Here is a 15,000-nt window from a genome sequence, read left to right as displayed (position 1 = left end):
TGTTGACACTTATTTTCGACCCTTTGATAATCATTTATCCTAATTGCATATTTCTTTTACAGCTTATTCTCAAAGTGCAATTTAAATAAGAATAAATTTAAATGTATAACTATTCAAATTATACATAATGTATAGTATGGATTTTTTCATTCATAATTAAATTGGTTATCTGCTGTTAATAGTCTTATATAAGTCTTGATAAATTTTCAGGAGATTTATTTATTAGATGTTAAGTTTATAATTCAGAAAAAGTTAATTTGAATAAAGGTTAATCTCTTCAACCCAATTATGTACCATTAAAGATTCTACACCTTAAATCTAGAAATTTTGACAAAATTTTTTGATACTCAAAATTACTGTTCCTAAATTTTGAATCTGTATAATAAACGTCTTGGTTTCCTGTACATTTTCTTGAAGATTTGAAGATTTGATCGAAATGTTTCCGGAGTTTGTGAGAGAAATTTCATCACTTCCTTTTCCTGTCTTAGACTGAAGATATTAATTTTCACCGGAAGACCATTTCTTGACAGTTATTCAATTCCAATATGTAAATTTGATAACCAGAAATGATTGATGTCAACTGACGTAAGACAATTAACAGAATGACGTTGAGAGAGAAATTTTGCAAAATAAAAATAGAAGGTTTTGGTATGATTTTTCATAACAACCAACACAATATTAACCATAATTACACAACAAGACAAAATCATTGACGATTTTGACAAGCAATGTATTTGTCAATTATCAGTCAAATCACACTTTACTTCTCTCCAAAAGAATCACTAACCATAACTACACAACAAGACAAAATTATTGACGATTCTGACAAGCAATGTATTTGTCAATTAACAGCCACATCACACTTCACATCTCTCCAAAAAGAATCACTAACCATAACTACACATCAAGACAAAATTATTGACGATTCTGACAGGCAATGTATCTGTCAATTAACAGCCACATCACACTTCACCTCTCTCCAAAAAGAATCACCAACCATAACTACACAACAAGAAAAAATTATTGACGATTCTGACAAGCAATGTATTTGTCAATTAACAGCCACATCACACTTCACCTCTCTCCAAGAAGAATCACTAACCATAACTACACAACAAGACAAAATTATTGACGATTCTGACAAGCAATGTATTTGTCAATTAACAGCCACATCACACTTCACCTCTCTCCAAAAAGAATCACTAACCATAACTACACATCAAGACAAAATTATTGACGATTCTGACAAGCAATGTATCTGTCAATTAACAGCCACATCACACTTCACCTCTCTCCAAAAAGAATTGCTAATCATAACAACGCATCAAGACAAAATCATGGACGATTCTGACAAGCAATGTATCTGTCAATTAACAGCCACATCACACTTCACCTCTCTCCAAAAAGAATTGCTAATCATAACAACGCATCAAGACAAAATCATGGACGATTCTGACAAGCAATGTATCTGTCAATTAACAGCCACATCACACTTCACCTCTCTCCAAAAAGAATTGCTAATCATAACAACGCATCAAGACAAAATCATGGACGATTCTGACAAGCAATGTATTTGTCAATTAACAGCCACATCACACTTCACCTCTCTCCAAAAAGAATTGCTAATCATAACAACGCATCAAGACAAAATCATGGACGATTCTGACAAGCAATGTATCTGTCAATTAACAGCCACATCACACTTCACCTCTCTCCAAAAAGAATTGCTAATCATAACAACGCATCAAGACAAAATCATGGACGATTCTGACAAGCAATGTATTTGTCAATTAACAGCCACATCACACTTCACCTCTCTCCAAAAAGAATTGCTAATCATAACAACGCATCAAGACAAAATCATGGACGATTCTGACAAGCAATGTATCTGTCAATTAACAGCCACATCACACTTCACCTCTCTCCAAAAAGAATTGCTAATCATAACAACGCATCAAGACAAAATCATGGACGATTCTGACAAGCAATGTATTTGTCAATTAACAGCCACATCACACTTCACCTCTCTCCAAAAAGAATCACTAACCATAACTACACATCAAGACAAAATTATTGACGATTCTGACAAGCAATGTATCTGTCAATTAACAGCCACATCACACTTCACCTCTCTCCAAAAAGAATCACCAACCATAACTACACAACAAGACAAAATTATTGACGATTCTGACAAGCAATGTATTTGTCAATTAACAGCCACATCACACTTCACCTCTCTCCAAAAAGAATCACTAACCATAACTACACATCAAGACAAAATTATTGACGATTCTGACAAGCAATGTATTTGTCAATTAACAGCCACATCACACTTCACCTCTCTCCAAAAAGAATTGCTAATCATAACAACGCATCAAGACAAAATCATGGACGATTCTGACAAGCAATGTATTTGTCAATTAACAGCCACATCACACTTCACCTCTCTCCAAAAAGAATCACTAACCATAACTACACATCAAGACAAAATTATTGACGATTCTGACAAGCAATGTATCTGTCAATTAACAGCCACATCACACTTCACCTCTCTCCAAAAAGAATCACCAACCATAACTACACAACAAGAAAAAATTATTGACGATTCTGACAAGCAATGTATTTGTCAATTAACAGCCACATCACACTTCACCTCTCTCCAAAAAGAATCACTAACCATAACTACACAACAAGACAAAATTATTGACGATTCTGACAAGCAATGTATTTGTCAATTAACAGCCACATCACACTTCACCTCTCTCCAAAAAGAATCACTAACCATAACTACACATCAAGACAAAATTATTGACGATTCTGACAAGCAATGTATCTGTCAATTAACAGCCACATCACACTTCACCTCTCTCCAAAAAGAATCACTAACCATAACTACACAACAAGACAAAATTATTGACGATTCTGACAAGCAATGTATTTGTCAATTAACAGCCACATCACACTTCACCTCTCTCCAAAAAGAATCACTAACCATAACTACACAACAAGACAAAATTATTGACGATTCTGACAAGCAATGTATTTGTCAATTAACAGCCACATCACACTTCACCTCTCTCCAAAAAGAATCACTAACCATAACTACACAACAAGACAAAATTATTGACGATTCTGACAAGCAATGTATTTGTCAATTAACAGCCACATCACACTTCACCTCTCTCCAAAAAGAATCACTAACCATAACTACACAACAAGACAAAATTATTGACGATTCTGACAAGCAATGTATTTGTCAATTAACAACCAAAACACACTTCACCTCTCCAAAAAATCACTAACCATAACTACACAACAAGACAAAATCATGGACGATTCTGACAAGCAATGTATCTGTCAATTAACAGCCAAAACACACTTCACTTCTCTCCAAAAAAATCACTAACCATAACTACACAACAAAACAAAATTATTGACGATTCTGACAAGCAATGTATATGTCAATCACCAGCCACAGTACACTTAACTTCTCTCCCTCCAAAAAAACTCTCATTAATTGACTAATTCTCTATTGGGAAATTTTATATCATTAGACCCCAAATGCAAAAAAAAAAAAAAAAAAATTAGACCCATAGGATACCTATCCCATAATGTGAGAAGGATTATTTGTTTCCAACCTCATGTATTTCTTTCAACGTCTTTGTCCCTTTTCAATAGCGGATCAACCATTGGAGTGACACCGGCGTGAGTAGTGAAGTCTTCTTCCCTTATTTAAGTATATATAATCTATATCTATATATACACATTTATATATATATATATATACTGCGTGCATTTCCATTTATCATTCTTATTACTACTATTGTTGCTAAGACGTGCATTTCTTTCTCGGATGATTAGCTAATCGTGCATTACTTTTTTTTCTCTATTTCTTTGTATTTTCGGGTATTTTCTGAATCACATTATACAAACATATACAAGTTATTCACTCATTCACTTCCATACACAAAGTTTATTTATTTTTTTCCTTTTGTGCTAATGATTTTCTTATCTGCTTCTTTTCGAAGTGGAGTAAGATTGACAGTTCAATCAGCGATGTTGTGTTTTAAAGATTATATTGTTTATTGGATAAAAAAAAATGGGATTCAGCTGGAAACTGCGTTCACCTATGTGTTTCATTTTAGAAAGAAATTGATTAGGATGCTATCAGATAGGCCTATTTCTATTAAAAAGTCATATCCCGAGAAAATTAAAAAAGAGAAAATTTTAAAGTTTGATCTTTCAACCTATTGAACGAAACAACATAATTCTTCGCCTTTTTATATATTTGACCAATAAACTCATATAGAGATATGTATATTTCATAGGCCTACAAAACCAAAAACTCATTTATCAAAATTAAGCGCTTAGGCCCAACACGGTTCTTCGCATTTTTGTTATATAATATTTAACCTATAAACCTTTATGGATATATGTATATGTCATACGCCTACAAAACCAAAATTTCCTTATTTATCAAAATTAATCGTTTAGGCCAACATAGTTTTTCGTATTTTTGCTAAATAATATTTAACCAAAAAACTTCCGCTATGGAAATGTGTACATTTCATAGGCCTACAAAACCAGAAAGCCCTATTTATCAAAATTAATCGTTTAGACCTATGTGACAAATAATTTCTCAATCATGAGTCGCAACATTATATTATTCAGACACAAATATGAAAACGTTTCATATGGCATGAACAGTTATTTAGTATTATTATTATTATTATTATTATTATTATTATTATTATTATTATTATTATTATTATTATTATTATTATCAAAAGTAATGGCTATCTCAGTGGAATTTATCTTACAGAAGACCTCAATTTTCTCTAAGCTTTTTATTATAATTATTACCATCTGCCAATAATGGCACGTCAGTCATTATTATTATTATTATTATTATTATTATTATTATTATTAGCTAAGCTACAACCCTAGTTGGAAAAGCAGAATGCTGTTAACCTAAGGGCTCCAACAAGGAAAAATAGCTCAGTGAGGGAAGGAAATGAAGAAATAAATGAACTACAAGAGAAATAATGAACATTTAACAGTAACAATATTAAGAAAGATGGCTAATTCTGAAGAATAAATCCTCATGGATTTATTTGCTCTTTAAATAACGAATAATCGATATTCCCAAGAAAAGTATGAAGTGTAAAAAGATCAGAAATTGTTTAAAGTGTAAATAACTTCATCGCAATGCTTTCTACTTCAGGTTCATCTTTGCCAAGATTCTTGGACATGATGTGTCGTACCATACTAGTGATGTTTTTCGATTTATTTCAGAAGCAGGTCTTCTGAGAGCTATTTAACTTTTGTAATGCCATATTTGCTGCTATGGTTTTAATTGGATATTCTTTTATTCATTATTTATAAAAAATTACCTTCGATGTCAGGATGCCAGAAAATTTCAAATTATTATTATTATTATTATTATTATTATTATTATTATTATTATTATTATTATCATCAATTGTTAAACTACAACCCTAGTTGGAAAAGCAAGATGCTTATTATAAGCCCAGGGGCCCCAACAGGGAAAATAGCCCAGTAAGGAAAGGAAACAAGGAAATGTTAAATATTTGAAAAACAGTAACAACATTAAAATAAATATCTCCTATATAAACTATAAAAACTTTAACAAAACAAGAGGAGGAGAAATTAGATTGAATAGTGTGCCCGAGTGTACCCTCAAGCAAGAGAACTCTAACCCAAGACAGTGGAAGACCATGGTACATATCTCCATAGTATGTATTGATATTCAAAGTAACGTACATTTCACACCTTTTTCCAAAAGGCTCATCACGAGGTTTTCATTATATTCAAATATTTATCAAGATTCTTTTTGCTTTTGGAAACTATGGACAAACGCAAGTTTTCAGCTGAACTTGGAATCCCAATTTTCAATAATTTTTTTTCGTTTTTTCCAGTCTGAATTATAATTTAATTTGGCTTTTATAAGTACACCTAATTTCCCGTATTAATGTTGATTTTACTTGTTATAGATTTTATCATTTAGATGCTGAAATTGGTTGACTTAGTTGCTATAGAATATATTTTTCAAAATTTGGCTTCGAATACCATATAATTTGCCAGATCATTTTGCAATAAGCAGTTATTGGCAATCAATACTATTTGAAGGAAAGCTTTAAATGAGTTAAAGTACATTAATGTTATTTTCATTAAGCATAGAAAAACAACCACAATTAAATAGTCTGTTTATTATTTTTAATTATTTTAAAGTTATTTTGAGCTTGTCTTAGTTTTGAAGATGATCTTCTAAAAGTAGTTCAGGTACATTATTGTTATTTTCATTAAAACATAGAAAAACAACCACAATCAACTAGCCTGTTTGTTATTTTTAATTATTTTAAAGTTGTTCTGAGCTTGTCTTAGTTGTAAAGAGAACCTAAAATAAGGTAAAGAACATTATTGTTATTTTTATTAAGCATAGAAAAAACAATCACAATCAACTAGCCTGTTTATTATTTTTGATAATTTTAAAGTTGTTTCCAGCTTGTCTTGCTTTTGAAGATAACTTAAAATAAGTTAAAGTACATTATTGATATTTTCCCTTAAGCATTAACGACACAATCAGATAGACTGTATACTATTTTTAATTCTTTTAAAAATTGTTCTCAACTTGTCTTTATTTTGAAGATTTCACCCAAGAAGACCTTGCTCATGCGATGAATATTAAACTTAGTTAGGTCATAAGCTCTCCTCTATCCTCTCTGAGTTTCCCTCCGTGCTTCTGTCTCATCTCCATACAAGTCCTCATTCTCATAAAGACATCGCAGCATCCCCAATAAATCACTAAAATGCCAACAAAAGGAAGGAATCAGAATTCGTTTGAATGGCCCCAGAAAATTAATTTTAGGAGAATCTTCAAGATCATATTCGCCATTTATTGGAGAAAGTGATTGATTCTGAAAGATTTTAATTGCTAAAAACTTTTATTCATTGGTAAAAGTCATTGATTCTCAAAGATTTTAATCGCTAAATACTTTTATTCATTGGTAAAAGTAATTGATTCTCAAAGATTTTAATCGCAAAATACTTTGTGATTCATTGGCAGAAGTCATTGATACACAAAGATTTTAATCATTAAAAACTTTGATTCATTGGCAAAAGTCATTGATACACAAATATTTTAATCACTAAAAACTTTGATTCATTGGTGAAAGTCGTTGATTCTCAAAGATTTTAATCGCTAAAAACTTTGTGATTCATTGGCAAAAGTCAATGATGCACAAAGATTTTAATCACTAAAAACTTTGACTCATTGGTGAAAGTCATTCTATTCTCAAAGATTTTAATCGCTAAAAAATTTTATTCATTAGTGAATGTCATTGATTCTCAAAGATTTTAATCGCTAAAAAATTTTATTCATTAGTGAATGTCATTGATTCTCAAAGATTTAATCGCTAAAACTTTGATCCATTGGTGAAAGTTATTGATTCTCAAAGATTATAATCACTATAAACTTTGATTCATTGGTGAAAGTCATTGATTCTCAAAAATTTTAATTGCTAAAAACTTTCATTCATTGGTGAAAGTCATTGATTCCAGAAGATTTTAATTGCTAATGACTTTGTGATTCATTGGTGGAATCATTGATTGTCAAACATTTTAATCGCTAAAAATTTTGTGATTCATTGACGAAAATCATTGATTCTCAAAACTTTTAATCGATAAAAACTTTGATTCATTGGTGAAAGTCATTGATTCTCATAGATTATAATCGCCATAAACCTTGATTCATTGGTGAAAGCATTGATTCTCAAAGATTTTAATCACTAAAAACTTTGATTCATTGGTGGAAGTCATTGATTCCCAAAGATTTTAATTGCTAATGACTTTGTGATTCATTGGAAATATCATTATTCTCAAAAATTTTAATCACTTAAAACTTTATTTTTCAATGGCAAAAATCATTGATTGATTCTCAAAGATTTTAATCACTAGAAACTTTGATTCATTGGTGAATGTGATTGATTTTCAAAGATTTTGAATGCTAAAACCTTTGATTCATTGGTGAAAGTCATTGATTCTCGAAGATTTTAATTGCTAAAAACTTCGATTCATTGGTAAGTCATTGATTCTCAAAGATTTTAATCACTAAAAGCTTTGATTCATTGGTGAAAGTAATTGATTCTCAAAGATTTTAATCGCTAAAAACTGATTCATTGGTGAAAATCATTGATTCTTAAAGATTTTAATCGTTAAAAACTTTGTGATTAATTGACGAAAGTAATTGATTCTCAAAGATTTTAATTGCTAAAGCTTTGATTCATTGGTGAAAGTCATTGATTCTCAAATATTATAATTACTATAGACTTTAATTCATTTGTGAAATTTATTGATTCTCAAAGATTTTGATTGCTAAAAACTCTTATTCATTTGCGAAATCCATTGATTCTCAAAGATCTTAATGTCTTAAAACTTTGATTCATTGGTGAAAGTCATTGAGTCTCAAAGATTTTAATCGCTAATAACTTTGATTCATTGGTGAAAGTCATTGATTCTCAAATATTATAATTACTATAGACTTTAATTCATTTGTGAAATTTATTGATTCTCAAAGATTTTGATTGCTAAAAACTCTTATTCATTTGCGAAATCCATTGATTCTCAAAGATCTTAATGTCTTAAAACTTTGATTCATTGGTGAAAGTCATTGAGTCTCAAAGATTTTAATCGCTAATAACTTTGATTCGTTGATGAAACCCATTGATTCTCAAAGATTTTAATGGCTAAAAACAAAAGAAGGGTCATTGAAGCTTATTCTCAGGCCTGCCACCGCTGTGTGTGTGTCAGTGTGTGCATTGGGACTGGTATCCATTTATTAATTTCTTGTGCATCTTATTTAGTTCTGCTGAGATCTGCCTCCACGCAGACATAAAAATAGCAATGAGACATTTCATTCAGAGAAATTAAAACCACACACTTCAACCCTCCAGTCCCTTCACGAAGCAGTTTTGTTTATGGCCCCCTGTATGTTATGCGAACACCAGAATATCCTAAGCTCTTCTTGTGACAACTTCCAAGACCTTGGAGTACTTAACATCTAGTCTGTTCACAGTCACCTTCTCTGTGGCATAAACACTCTCTTAAATTGTATTTGTATTCATTCCGTGTTATCTGTAAACAACTTGGAGTTAGTTCTGTAGAAACTGTAATGTCCAGTTGATATTCCCCTCCCCCCCCCCCCTACCCCCAAACTTCAATTAGCGTTGTCTGTTCCAGCCCACTTTTTACCCCCAGAGTACAAACTTTAAAACGACCATCGGTTTGGAAAGAATATTCCGTAACTTGTCCTGGACGTTGCAGAATTAAATCATTTTCAGTATCATCCTCACTTGAAGAATGTTCAATATCATTGCAGAATTAAATTATTCTTCAGTATTATTACCAATCATTCCTCAGTATCATCTTCACTTGAAGAATGTCCAATATCATTGCAGAATTAAATTATTCTTCAGTATTATTACCAATCATTCCTCAGTATCATCCTCACTTGAAGAATGTCCAATATCATTGCAGGATTAAATTATTCTTCAGTATTATTACCAATCATTCCTCAGTATCATCCTCACTTGAAGAATGTCCAATATCATTGCAGGATTAAATTATTCTTCAGTATTATTACCAATCATTCCTCAGTATCATCCTCACTTGAAGAATGTCCAATATCATTGCAGGATTAAATTATTCTTCAGTATTATTACCAATCATTCCTCAGTATCATCCTCACTTGAAGAATGTCCAATATCATTGCAGAATTAAATTATTCTTCAGTATTATTACCAATCATTCCTCAGTATCATCTTCACTTGAAGAATGTCCAAAATCATTGCAGGATTAAATTATTCTTCAGTATTATTACCAATCATTCCTCAGTATCATCTTCACTTGAAGAATATCCAATATCATTGCAGAATTAAATTATTCTTCAGTATTATTACCAATCATTCCTCAGTATCATCTTCACTTGAAGAATGTTCAAAATCATTGCAGAATTAAATTATTCTTCAGTATTATTACCAATCATTCCTCAGTATCATCTTCACTTGAAGAATATCCAATATCATTGCAGAATTAAATTATTCTTCAGTATTATTACCAATCATTCCTCAGTATCATCTTCACTTGAAGAATGTCCAAAATCATTGCAGGATTAAATTATTCTTCAGTATTATTACCAATCATTCCTCAGTATCATCCTCACTAGAAGAATATCCAAAATCATTGCAGAATTAAATTATTCTTCAGTATTATCCTCACTTGAAGAAAGTCCAAAATTATTACAGAATCTATTCTTTGCCAATATCTGTAACACGAAACCCCCCCCCCCACCTCCCCGCTATTTTTAGAGCAATTACCGGTATCCTTCTTTCCCTTTGAAAAAAATATGACACAGGACACAATTGAATATTCTCACTAACATAACGTACCACTGAGTTTTGATTCCTTATTTTTATATTCCATATTTATAATTCCTTTATTCATTTACTTATTTTTTTAGATATATTTTGAACTTCCATTGGCTTCTTTTCTTTATATACTTAAGCAATAAGAATTTCAAAATCTACAAAAAAGAAAAAAAATACAAAAAGAAATTCTTTCTTTTTCGTATTCCATGTTCATCATTTCTTTCATTATTTTGTAGACCTGAATTAAACCTTTTTTTTAGATATGATTTAAACTTTTTTAGTGTCTAATCTTAATATAATTAGGCAATAAGGATGTCTAAATCTACAAAAAATACGAAAAAATTATTATTTTTATATCACAAATAATTTATAGTTTTGTAGACACAATTTGGACTTTTTTTCTTTAGATATTATTTAAAGTTTTCATTTGCTTCTCTTCTTAATATATCTAGGCAATAAGGATTTTTTAATATACAAAAAGGAAAAATACAAAAAGAAATTCCTTTTTGTCATATTCCATATATATATATATATATATATATATATATATATATATATATATATATATATATATATATATATATATATATATATATTATTTTCTGTAGACTGTATTGAACTTTTTTTTTTATTTTTTGTAGCAATGATTTCAACCATTTATTGGCTTTTTTCATAATATACCTAGGCAATAAGTATTTCCAAATCTACAAAAATAGAAATATGCCCAAAAAATATTTTTATATTTTTTTTATATTCAATGTTCATCATTTCTTTCACTTTTTTGTAGCTATGATTTCAACCATGTATTGGCTTTTTTCATTAGGCAATAAGGATCTAAAAAAAAAAAGAAAACGAAAAAAAAATAATTCTTTAGGAATTATCCATAAGTAACTCTTTAAGTGTCAATTGTTCCTTTCTCAACGGTGATTACCAACAGTGTGTAAGTAGCAACATTGCTGTGTGAGACCCAACAGATAAATACCTAACTATCCTCAACAATTTAATAACAATAACTCTCTACTTAATCGCTGATTCGCATAATGCATGAACCAAAAAAAAAAAAAAAAAAAAAAAAAAAAAAGGGTTAATGATGAAGCCTTAGATATGCATGTGACTCTTAGCTTTTAGTGAGATGCTGTTTGTAGCTTTATTAGTAACGTCTGTTCATTTGTGTTTGGATTTCATGAAATTATTTAGAATTTTGAGAAATTTTTTCTTCTGAAATGTGAAAATATTCATTTTGGTATGTATTCAGTGTTGAATCTGAAATCTTTGATTTTTCTTTTTTTATCATATGTCTAACGTCTGAAAATTTGGAATACTGTATAATAATTTATATATATATATATATATATATATATATATATATATATATATATATATATACCATATATATATATCGTATATATATATATATATATATATATATATATATATATATATATATATATATATATATACCATATATATATATATATCGTATATATATATATATATATATATATTTATATATATATATATACATATACGGTGTATATATATACATATATATATATATATATATATATATATGCGGTATATATATAAATATATATATATAAATATATATATATATATATATATATATATATATATATATATATGTATGTATGTATATATTAGATACACCATGTAGAAAATCCCCATATATTTCAAATAATTAAATTTGCAAAGTATTGTATGCTAAAAGTATCTAAAATACATAAAATATACGGTTCACATAACTAATATTAGAATATCTCATATATATCAAAATACCTTTCGATGTAATATCACGCATATTAATTTGTTATAGTTTACAAATGTAAATTTTGAAACATCCCAGATTATAACACTATTAAAAAATTTAGAATTCAAAGTTGAAAAAAATCAGGTCTATCAAAATATCGCGTATATCAATATACTATATTTTCCAAATATAAATTTTGAAACATGTCAGATATATAAAGCCATTAAAATTTTTGAAAATTCAAAGTTGAAAAACAAATTCAGATATATTGATATTCGGTGAAAAGGATTTCATTGCATGATTTGGCCTCTCTGTGATAATGAACTGGAGAGAGAGAGAGAGAGAGAGAGAGAGAGAGAGAGAGAGAGAGAGAGAGAGAGAGAGAGAGAGAGAGAGAGAGAGTGCACCACCACCATCCCAAGAAGTGTGTACACGAAAATAATTTAAATACACTGCTTGTAGGCCTACTGTTTTTTACTAAGAGAGAGAGAGAGAGAGAGAGAGAGAGAGAGAGAGAGAGAGAGAGAGAGAGAGAGAGAGAGAGAGAGAGTGAGTGAGAGAGAGAGAGAGAGAGAGAGAGAGAGAGAGAGAGAGAGAGAGAGAGAGAGAGAGAGAATTCAATACATTAAAATATCTAAGTTATTTTAATACTAATTTATCTCAACAACTTTGAAATCTCTGAATATTATTTTGTAATATTACGCGAGAAATTGTTTCAATCAAGACCTGACCATTCTTAAGTAACTTAGTAATTGGCTCTTTTATATTTCATTCATGGATTATTTTAATATCTTATTTATTGATAACTAATCTAAAGATTGAAGTGGATTTACACATGAGATAAGAAGGCTTAAAGTAAATAAGAAGTCACTTTAGTTAGAAAACTTAGAATATAGAAATATCAGTGGCCTAATAATCACGTTATGAAATTATTACACGAGAAAAATAGACTTGAAATGGAGAGATTTCATTAGCTCAATTATCATATATATATATATATATATATATATATATATATATATATATATATATATATATATATATATATATATATATATATATATATATATATATATATATATATATATATATATATATATGAATGGGCTCACCCTTAGATGTGCCACTGAGTTCATTCAATTTAAAGAAACTGTGGAGCAAAATTTCTTCGAGTTAACCTAGAAACATTTTGATATTTTGATATATATAAAAAGAGACCAACAACAATCAGAATAAAGTCCCCACCAGCTTAAATTTGAGTAATAGTTTTATTTTTTGAGTAATTTTAATAAATTTTCATAACCAAAAGCAGAAAATACAGTAGATTAAAAATTACATAATTCCTAAACCTCAGCAATTTCATCACTTGGAATAGCGGTATCTGAAAACTAATAATCCCAGAGTTGCCAATTCATCTTTATTCACGGGACCTTCTCTTGGCACGCTTCACAACAGATGTAGCCACGAGTATCTAGACATGTACACTGAAATCAAGGATCCTAAGAACGTGGACCTCCTGAACACGCCCTTCGGAGGGCGGTACTGCGGGCCCATAGGCCCCCGCCTGAGGATCTCCCTGTACAGCACAATCATCATCAGTTTCTATACAGATTTAGTCAACACGACCAGTGATCTCTTCTTGGCTTCTTACGAGTTCATCAATGGTTGTAAGTATTATTATTATTATTATTATTATTATTATTATTATTATTATTATTATTATTATTATTATTATTATTAGCTAAGCTACAAACCTAGTTGGAAAAGCAGGATGCTACAAGCCTAAGGGCTCCAACAGGAAAAATAGCCCAGTGAGAAAAGGAAATAGGTAAATTAATATACTACAAGAGAAGTAATGAACAATTAAAATAAGATATATATATATATATATATATATATATATATATATATATATATATATATATATATATATATATATATATATATATATATATATATATATATATATACCCAGACACGTTGATCTTTTTATATAGAGGAGATTATTATTATTATTATTATTATTATTATTATTATTATTATTATTATTATTATTATGGTTGTTGTTGTTGTTGTTGTTGTTATTTTTCATAGAATGTTATAAGCAATTATACATCGTGGCATGAATAATCGTATTGAACTGAAACAATATTTTTTTTTTTTTATCCGCAAAGTCCCAGGCCTACTGCAAGCTGACTTGAGATTTGAATTAACTCGTTTTGCGCAAATTTCTGTCGTTATTAATGAAAGTTAACCGAATTATATCAGAGCCTTTGTCCATCTAAAAATTAATATTTATATCCAGTGAAGCGTAGAGAGATTTCTTACTTTTGAGGTCTTTATATTTGACTACTTTGAAGAGACGAATTTGCTCTATGTTTTGGGGGGGAGGTAGGTGTTCAGTATTTACACTGTTAACAAAAACCGTAATTTTAATCGTAAAAACTCCGTAAAAATATACTGTTCTCAGCCGTATTTCATAAAAATACAGGCGACCGTAATTTTTACCCTATTTGCTATTATCTTTTACGGGTTGGTGACCGTAATATCACTCCTTTATTTATTCCAGGATTTTTACTGTTCTTATAATGCAAATTTTTAACAGTGTAGGATAATGAATAGATAGAGTAGTCAAATAAAAATACGAAAAAACATGCAATAATACAAAACTAAAAAAGAAATTTAATCCAAATATTAACCTAAAAATAAAGCATGAAAAAAATATCTTTGTTTTCTCCCTAATTCCAAACATTTCTTATCTACGCCTCCCCCGGAAAAGCCTGGAAA

The 15,000-nt window shown here is 29.6% G+C and overlaps 1 protein-coding gene across 3 annotated transcripts in view; it reads left to right on the top strand.

The window, feature by feature from the left end:
- The window catches only part of LOC137632827 (cubilin-like), a 135,070-nt gene that overhangs the window by 94,768 nt on the left and 25,302 nt on the right, over nucleotides 1-15,000 (top strand). For 2 of the 3 annotated variants that reach the window (XM_068364925.1, XM_068364924.1), the window contains exons 6-7: nucleotides 3,679-3,705; nucleotides 13,669-13,880. In XM_068364925.1, the coding sequence (XP_068221026.1) occupies nucleotides 3,679-3,705; nucleotides 13,669-13,880 (239 nt within the window). The remainder of the gene's footprint in view (nucleotides 1-3,678; nucleotides 3,706-13,668; nucleotides 13,881-15,000) is intronic. The other variant, XM_068364926.1, reaches the window with a different exon arrangement.

This window comes from Palaemon carinicauda, chromosome 42 (assembly GCF_036898095.1).
Source record: "Palaemon carinicauda isolate YSFRI2023 chromosome 42, ASM3689809v2, whole genome shotgun sequence".
Lineage (NCBI taxonomy): Eukaryota > Metazoa > Arthropoda > Malacostraca > Decapoda > Palaemonidae > Palaemon > Palaemon carinicauda.
The sequence above is the reverse complement of the archived record's forward strand: the minus strand, read 5'-3'. Positions and strand labels throughout refer to the sequence as shown.